We start from the raw sequence: 9685 nt of genomic DNA, 5'->3' as shown, positions 1-9685 counted from the left end.
TCATGGTGAAGCTTAGTTTCTGCAGGTTTCAGCCATCTGTCCGAGGAGGTCAACAGAGGTAGTGTGGGGTGTACAGTGGCTGTTCTAAACAGCGGCCGCGGCTGTGTGTTCACACCCAAAACCATCACACTTAGAATACCACAGCCCTAGCTGTGTGTGAGCTCCTCATGGGCTGGGACTGATGTGAATGGGCAGATACTCTCTGTGAGATACTGCAGAATATGGGAATATGTGTGCGCTACATAAATAAATTATAAAAAAAATTACTGTAACCTATAGATGCTCATTTAAATGGGTCATTGATACAAGCTAAGAAGAAGACAGCTTGCTTGTCCACAACTTATATATCATCCCAAGGTAATGATAATCCCCATATACTCTAGGTGCCATGTGGCTCATGGAGGGGCAGATGTATTGTGCCTGGTGATGTGGTAAAGTGGAAGGTGTAATGCATCAGCCAATCAGCCTCTTACTGTCAAGTTACAGGCTGCGACTGAAAAATGACAGGAGCTGATTGGCTCTTGCATTATGTCTCTCCACTTTATCACTTCACCTGGCTTCATACATCTGCCCCAGAAATCCTTACTGGCCCCCAGACCGCCTCTCTTCCACCCTTCTAACTCAGACTAGTCAGATGGCCAGGTCCCTTTACACAAAACACACAGGGGGAGATGTAAAATGCATCATTATGGGGAGACGCAGTACCAGCGCACGTTACAGTATGTATGAAGGGGCCGGTATTTGGTAAATTACAGGGGCCATACTGTATGTTCATATATTTTGTGGGTGTTCCTTCATGATTCACCTTAAGTTGTAGTATGTTACATAAGCCCCACTAATAGCTTCAGACTTAAATAAGTATTCAGCTACTTTAAGTTGCCCAGTGATTTTATTATTTCAATGGGATGGTATCAGTACGCCGGCACTTGGGATGCAGGCGGTCAGATGAACAACACCAGCATCCGATGTTCAGAATCCTGACACCCACATGGTAAGTAGACTAACCCTCCTACCAATCCCTATTTGCATGCCTAACCCTCCCATCATCTGAACTTACAGATGTAGCAGGCCTTATCCTTGCTGGCGATCCGCCAGCAGCATGCTGCTGGCGGATCGCCAGCAACACGGCGCCTCTATCTGACTGAGACGCGCGTGCGTCCCCCACGCACGCGCGTCTCAGTATCCGGGTGGCGGGGCGGCGAGGCGGACGCAATACTGTCCGCCTCCCGCTCGACAGGGCTGGGGGGGACCTCTGGCCACTGTGGGGGGGTGCGGTCGCCCGGTGTGGGCACCGGGCGACCGAGGGCAGCACCGTCGGAAGGTGACGCGCGCGCACCTCGTGCGCGCGCGTCCCCTTCCGACATACAGATGGCGGCGGGGCAGGGGATGGCGATGGCGACGCCATCGCCATCCCCTGCAAAGATGAATCCCGCTACATCTGTACCTCTTTAGTGCCTAACCCAGGGCACCCAGCAGGGGCGTAACTACCATTGGTGCAAGGGGTGCAGCTGCTATGGGGCCCAGAGCTGAGGGGGGCCCATCTTTACTGTCTAAGTAATATGTTTTACATACATTTATCACCATCAGTTGGTAAATGGGGGGCCCTTACAATCTTTTGCTATGGGGCCTACTGATATCTAGTTACGCCCCTGACAGTGTCCAAACTTTTTGCAAAAAGGGCCAGATATGGTGACGTTAAAATGTGTGGAGGCCGACCATTCAGCCTGACATTCTTTGAACCAATAATCACATCAGAATGGTCACCCCTCATTCACTGTATGTCCCCCAGCATGCCCCTTCACTGTATATTCCCCACCTGACCCCCTTTCTCTGTTATTCCCCAGCCTGCCCCCATTCACTTTATGTCCCCCTCTCTGCCCCCATTCACTGTATGTCCCCCACTCTGCCCCATTCACTGTATGTACCCCACTCTGCCCCATTCACTGTATGCCCTCCAGCATGCCCCCCATTCACTGTATGTGCCCCTTCTTCACTGTATGTCCCCCAGCGTGCCCCTCCGTCACTATATGTCCCCCAGCCTGCCCCCATTCACTGTATATTCCCATAAACTGCCCCTCCTTCACTGTATGTACCCCATTCACTCTATGCCACCCACTCGGCACCCATTCACTATATCCCGCAGCCTGCCCACACTTCTCTGAATGTATCACATACTGCCTCCCTTCACTATATATTCCCCTGCAGGAGACAGATGCTTGGGCTCCCGCCGCCGCCCTTCTCCGCTCCGCATATTATGGGAGCAAACTTCCCCTTTGCTGCTCCCCGCACACTGCTGTCACTGTGATCGCGGTGGAGGGTGATATATAATTGCAGCAGCAGGAGTTGGACACATACTCATCTAAAAGACGGCAAACACGTCTCACAGTGGCAGCCGGCACCTCCTCACCAATGCAGACAGCAAGCCAGCATGGTAAAGGCGGGTTTGCCAGGGTCCCACCTCTAGCTTCCGGCTGGAGGCTGTGGTCCGCTTGAAGTGACATCACGGGCCGCAATTGGCCCCCGGGCTGGACTTTGGATATGCCTGGCCTAACCCTATCCATCACCATCCCCCTGAGCAGCTTAACGCCAACAATACTCCATTGGTGCCTTACCCTAACCCTGCCCCCCACAGCCTAATGCTACCCACTCCCCCCTTGCAGCCTAACCCTAACCTCCCTTATGCTGCATAAATACCACACACACACACACACACATACAGTACACACACAGCGTACAGTCAGCCCCTGAATACTGTTTGGGATGCTGACAGTCGGGATCCCAGCGAATGTTCTTCTCCCCAGAGATTGGATTCCAGTGTCTGACTGAATCCCATATCAATCACCTTGGCTTATAACAATATATACCACCAAACAACTACAGTAATCACCAGCCCGCCAAAATGATGGGACAAAATAACAGTAATGTCTGTGCTGGCGGCTGTGCATGTCAGAACAGAGCAACGTTTGAATTACTCTAGTGGCTGCCAGCAGCAAAACTCTTGAATTCACCCCGTAGAGGTGAGGAGCAGCGTGAGCCTTTTATTATAGAGGATGACACCATAGAATAGATATTAAAGAGGTCACAGACAAATGTATTGTTTGGATGAATTACAATTGTATTTAAGGGTAGTGGAAAAAAGCAGTGGGTACACCCAGCAAGAGTCCCGTGTTAATATTTGATTTATTAAGTGGAACAAAAAGCCTTCCGGCCCTGCACAACTAGTACAGGAATTAGGATTTGGGGAGAGTTCCAAAAAGCATCACAGAATTTTATAACAAGAAAATGCTGCGAGTTATAGCAATGGAAGTACTGCAAAAGACAAGGAAATAAATGCGCGAATAATAATAATATAAAAAAAAGTTTTAAGTTAAGTTTTAAAAGTTTTAATATGTATAAAAATAAAACTGTACAAACAAAACAAATCGTTTGTAAAAGACAAACAAAATTGCAAAAGAGATAAAAAGTAAAAGTTGGCTTTAAAAAGATACGGGGGAAGTATAAAGTAATGGGTCATGAGTGATTAAACCAATATTTGTAATGCTCATCAGTCAGCCTACTGTATATATACATAATACAATTTCCACACCCACTCTAGTTATAGAACTCAGCTACAGTTTATTTACATTTATAAACTAACAGTTGTATGAACTAACTGATGACATCATCAATGGGTCTTCTTTGGGCACCGTGTTAATTCTTGCAGGCAAGGATGCAATAGTGTTTTATCTGGACGTTCATCACAGTGGAATCTGCCATTTCTCCCAATACTGCTTGGAACCTGCAAGAATAGAGTATTCAGCAGAGTACTGCAATAACCAACACAATCATAGAAAAATATCAGTAATGCATTGACAGTGACAGGTGGGGAGTTTGACTGGGGCGGTACACCTGCCAAACCATAATTCTGGTGTTCTAAGGTGACCTCAGGGCAGACAAAAAGGGGCTTCTGCTCCACGGGTGGATTCTGTCCTCCCAGAGGTTGCCTTAGCACACCTGTGTTAAATGCATTGCCAGACGTTTTTGGTGATTCTGTGTTGAACTTATTGGCACTAGCTTGTATGGTGGAACTTTTTTTTAAGTTCTGTTTTTTAAAATATTTGTGCAACGTTAATAAAGATTTTAAAAACAGAACTGTATTTAGAATGTTTAAAAGCAAATGATTCTGTTTGTTAGCAAAATAATGTTCTGCGCTGTGTCTATTCCAGACACCTTTATGATTACCAAAAGGGAAAAAGGGGTTCAGCAGTATGCACAATTTATTAAAGCTAATGTGAACACTTACTGTAGGGTTATATACAAATCTGTGTACTATAGAAGATCTAGAGGGGGATGCACTAACATCCACCGCCCCACTTCACCCCCCCCCCTCCGCCGGCTACCGCAGTGATACTAATTGCATATGCTCTAACACTGTGTTTTTCAACCACTGTGCCTCGAGCTGTTCTCAAGTGTGCCCCCAGATCTAGAGATGCCCAAACCAGTTTACAGCCACCACCAGTTCAACTGTTATTTACTGGTCTCTTCCTTTTATGTAAAGGGCCAGTGTATTTTATTTTTGTTACCTGTGGGGACCAGTGGGATTGGGGGCCAATAGGTTTTTTTTTTCTTGTGGGGGCCAATGTGTTTTTTCCTGTGGGGATCTCATGGTGTGCCTTGGCAATTTGAAAATCTTATTTAGTGTGCCGCAAGGTAAAAAGGTAAAAAAATCACTGCTCTAAAATAAGCGATTAGTACCCCAAAGGACATCCCTTGCTATAAGAGCTGCCCTTTGCGAAACAGCTGGCCCCTGGCGGCTCCCCCTCCTCCTAACCGGCTGATGGCTGCTGCAGGGTGGGCTCCGCCTCCTCCTCCCTGCAACGGAAGGGGATTTAGGGGTCTAGGGAGGAGGACCTCACTGCTCCAGGCTGCACAGCACATTGCTGCCCGGACACAGGTGAGGGGGTGGGTGGTGGGGTTCCGTGTGGGGCAGAGGCGGCTCCTGGTTAGAATAGAACTTAGACGGTGGACATGCATTAGGTCGACAGGATTGACAGGTACTTACAAAAAGTCAACAGAGGTGAAGGGTAACAGCTGCAAAGAGGTCAAGAGTCAAAATGCCGACATAAAAATGATCGACACAGGTTTTTTTTATTATTGATCATATCTTACATGTTTATATGTTTGTGGGCTTGCTTTGCTCGCCAATTACGGTCAACGTGAATGGCCCCACTACCGCTTCGCTTCAGCACTTTTGACTTTGGAAATTGCTGACCTTTTGTCCCCGTCTGCCTAATCCATGTTAACCTATTCAGGGGAGCTTTAAGAGAAGAGGGGGCCAGTTTGCAGACTCCCATAGTGCCCCGTCCTTCCCCGGCGGTGCCGTAGACCCTGAATATATATTGCCATCTTAACTATCGCTTCTACACCTGGGAGCTCTAAACATTATTATTCTTCTTATTATTATTAATAATAGCACTAAAGATATTGGTGAGTAATACACAGACAATCCATGTCATACCGCCACTGACATAGGTCTGTTGAGACGGGTTGGGATCATTTGGTCTACAGCATTATGGTCGACAGTCATTAGGTCGACACCATTAGGTCGACACGGGAAAAGGTCAACATGGGAAAGGGTCGACATGGTTCTAGGTCGAAAGGTCATTAGTTCGACAGGTCGTTAGTTCGACAGGTCATTAGTTCGACATTGGGTAGATCGACAGTCAAAAGGTTTTTCCCCGTTTTTTGACCTGAATGTCAACACAGTCGACATGGACACAGTCTAAAGTGCACCGCATCCCCTCGCATCGCTCGCTGCACTCGCAATGCGTCGGGCACGGTGCCTCGCTACGCTCGGCACACTATTTCATTCTCCCACCACGCCCTAGTGGATGGTAGGGCATGAAATACCGCCTGTCGGCACATGTTGGCTAAAAAAACAGTGAAAACCCCATGTCGACCTTTTGACTGTCGACCTAGACAATGTCGAACTAATGACCTGTCGAACTAATGACCTGTCGACATAAAACCATGTAGACATTTTCCATGTCTACATTTTCCCATGTCGACCTAATGACTGTCGACCATAATGCTGTAGACCAAATGACCGCATCCCGTTGAGACAGCCTTTGTTCTGGTTACTGGATGGGTCATGGCCAAATCCAGGAGAAGTGGCGACACCCCACTCGCAAAAAAATATGTCAAATAATTTAGTGGTATCCGATGCCTTGCGCTACCAAAAGGAGACATTGGCAGCTCCAAGCAGGAGCTGTCCCGGGAATCACAAACAGGCACAGAATCAGCTATTTAGACCCCAATTCCCCTTCCCGGCGCCCCTGCATGTACTTGTGCTCAGTCTTTATCAGGAACTCTGCTGCTCCAGTTGGGTCTTTTTCTGCAAATGCCTGGTACATGTATACTGCCTGGATAAAGCCCACAAGGTCCGATACGGACATCTCAACTACGACTGGTATGTCAGTGATCCTGTAAGAGACAAAAGGCAGACATGCATTGGTTAACTGGAAGGGTGAACACAGTAAGATTATTATCATCTCTCTCTCTCTCGATCAAATTTATTAAGCCAGTTGAAGTGAGCCCCCAACTGTCATTTTTAAACCCAGCCTGTGACTTGGCAGTTAGGGGCTGATTGGCCAGTGATAAAGTACCAGTCAATTTAGCACTTCACAAAGGTTAAGGCTTGGGGGACACATTCATAAAGGAGACTATACACAGTCTCCTATGCTACGGGCCACACACATGTGGCTGGGCCGCAGCCACTGGATCCAATCGCAGCATGCCTGTCTGGACCCCCCCCCCTCCCATCGGTGACTACAGTGGTGTGATTACATCGGCAACAGCGGTAGTCTGGGTCCCTCATTGGTGGCAGCGGAAGTCCTGTTCCCACCATCAGTGGTGGAGGAAGATGGCGGCAACATTTTGATATTTCTAATGCCTGTGCCCAGCCAATCACGGCTCCTCGCGTCATCGCCCCGCCCCCCTTGAGCTGGCTATATTAGCCATGGTGAGACAGGGGGCAGGCAGTCCGATGGCAGCGGAGGAGCAGAGGTACCAACGGGTCCTTAATGCCCCACATGCTGGTACCTGTGGTTTTTCTGAGTACCAGCATGTTGGGCAGGCTTGCTGGGACCTGTAGTCCCACTGTAAATGACAATACTACTTATTGCACAAGCTATCAGTCCAGGCCTGGGATGCCCTGGAGAGGGGGGATCCCTAAATTTGTAGGGGTTCCCAACTCCCCATGAACCTTGGCTGACTAGTTAGGGTGGGTAATGCTTTGGCCATGGGACCCTTTCAAGTACCCCCGATCACAGTGGTTATCTGTCTTATACTGCCCTTGTCTTCTACCCCCTGGCTGATCACAGCGGCGGCTTCTGTGTGAGGGAACCCATACCTCCTAACTGTTCTGGTGTTGGTGGGACAGTCCCATTTTTCAGACACTGTCCTGTCGTACCAACCTTGGGTTTCAGTGTCCCACGGTGAGGTTTTTATGGATCTAATTCTAACAAGAATCTGCTTCTTTATTTACTCACCGCATCTTGTCTTTTAGAGGCACTGCTTCATATATTTTTTGGTATTGGCAAAGCATGTGGTCTGTAGACTTCACAGAATACTTAAATAAAATATCCCACACCTGCAAAGTTGACAAAAATCTAGTTTCGGTACTTAGAAACCTCTGGTAACCATCTAAGCAACCAATGTATTAACATTTAGTTATATTGGCTATTGCCAGCATACAGATGTGTCTACACAGGTTTGATTCGAAATCCCAGCGGACGGAATCCCAGCGTTCAAAATACACCCCCCCCCTTGCGTGCTAGCTGTGCTCGCCACGCAGCGGGGCCGGTGCCTCGCTTCCCTCGGCACACTAATTTATTGTCCCTCTATGGGTGTCGTGGACATCCATAGAGGGATAAAGTGTCGGGATTTCAGTGGTCGGGATTCCGGCGTCGGGATTCCGAACGCCGGGATTCCAACCGCCGGGATTATGACTACATCTAGTCCACACATCTATCCCAACAGATGCCAGATTTCCTCATTTGACCTCCCACAGTTTTGTACCGAATTTTCATCTTATTGGCATCACTAATTTATTTGTTTATTAACCATTTCTTATATAGCGCACCCATATTCCGCAGCGCTGTACAGAGTATAGTTGAACACTTACATCAGTCCCTGCCTCAGTGGAGCTTACAATCTATATCCCCTACCACATGCACACGCACACACAGACATTCTAGGGTTAATTTGTTGGGAGCAAATAAACCTACCACTACATTTTTTTAATGTTTGAGGAAACCGGAGTATCCGGAGGAAACCCACGCAAGCACGGGGAGAATATACAAACTCCACACAGTTAAGGCCATGGTGGGAATCGAGTGAGATTACACCATCTGTACTGCTTGGGGTGGCCCTAATAAGAATAAGATGAAAGAACATAGCAGGAGTACCCTGGACAGGGTTGCCTACCCTCCCGGAATGGCCTGGAGGGTCCCAGAATGTTGGGTGTCTCCCGCAATCCCCCCTCGGCGGGGGGGTCCTTAGGGCTAAATGATGAGTATTGCGTCATTGTAGCCTTGCTCACCGCTGTGCAATTCCTCAGATACCGGCATTGCGCGGCAGGGGTCACAAGGATGTGGTTGTGCTGACCACGTCCCCAAAATGTGAATTTTTTTATCCATAGCTCCACCCCAAATCAGTCCCCTCCCTTCAGCAACCACACCCCCCTGCCTCAAGTGGGGGCAGACAGACCCTGACCTTGGAAACTGGCGCTGTGTGCAACTCCGATGCTTACCTGCATAAAAGGACCGATATGAGTGAGCCGCATCCTACATTATACCTCGCATCGTTGTACTCAATCTGACACTTTATACCAACTACTTGCAACAAAAATTAGGAACCCTAGGTGCATGGAACACTCTGTGGGGGATATTCAATCTCCCGCAGCCATCTCCCAATGGGTAGTCAAGCTCGTTCTACCGAGAACGGCTGGGAATTGTTGAGCTCCCGGCTGCAGCTCACCGATTCTAGCCGCAGCTGGCAGCCACGCCCCCTTCTCGTCCCGCGGCAGGCGGGACATTGAATCCCATCTGCAAACTCTCGGTTGAGCAGGCCAAGAACGGGACAGGGTCACGGCTGTCGGGCCAGCTTGAAGATTGAATTACCCCCCCCCCACCCCCCACCCCCCGAAGTGCCTGATTCAGGCCCATTTGCTAGGCTAAATACATTTGCAGCCTAGTGAACAGGTGAACGCCGCCTGGCCTGGCATCTCACCCCCCCTGCCGTGCAAATCCCCAAGGGGATGCATACGGTAACACTTCCCCTCACATGAAGCCGCACAGCCGAAAAATCTATTGATGTTCGCTCACCATGGAATGAAAGGGAGGCGGGCATTGCCCTGAGCAGGCATCGCCATGCCTACGTGTGCAGGGGAACGCCCAGCACTATTATTGGGAACACCCATAAAACACTTGGCGTTCTCCTGGTTCTGCGCTCTGGCCGCCCCCTTCCCTCGAGTGTAAAACTCACTGAAGCCATTCGCTCTGGTGTTTTCGCATGCGCAGACCCTGAACATCGGGGACCAAATTCGGTCCAAGGTATTTTGGATAGAGATATGGTACGGGATGTAATGCTGTCAAAGTTTGAAAATTGCCAAGCAATGTTATACAGAAAATATCATCTTTTTTTT

At 48.7% G+C, this 9685-nt stretch overlaps 1 protein-coding gene across 3 annotated transcripts in view; it reads right to left on the bottom strand.

Annotated features, from left to right (window-relative positions):
• Nucleotides 1-3163: 3163 nt before the first annotated feature.
• LOC146020906 (uncharacterized) overlaps nucleotides 3164-9685 on the bottom strand; it is a 49091-nt gene continuing 42569 nt past the window's right edge. For all 3 annotated transcript variants that reach the window (XM_083154502.1, XM_083154501.1, XM_083154500.1), the window contains 3 exons: nucleotides 7530-7630; nucleotides 6325-6462; nucleotides 3164-3778 (listed from right to left, as the gene is read on the bottom strand). In XM_083154502.1, coding sequence (XP_083010628.1) covers nucleotides 3691-3778; nucleotides 6325-6462; nucleotides 7530-7630 — 327 coding nt within the window. In that variant the 3' untranslated portion in view covers nucleotides 3164-3690. The remainder of the gene's footprint in view (nucleotides 3779-6324; nucleotides 6463-7529; nucleotides 7631-9685) is intronic.

Source organism: Crinia signifera, chromosome 7, assembly GCF_055691185.1.
Source record: "Crinia signifera chromosome 7, ASM5569118v1, whole genome shotgun sequence".
Classification (NCBI taxonomy): Eukaryota; Metazoa; Chordata; class Amphibia; order Anura; family Myobatrachidae; genus Crinia; species Crinia signifera.
The sequence above is the reverse complement of the archived record's forward strand: the minus strand, read 5'-3'. Positions and strand labels throughout refer to the sequence as shown.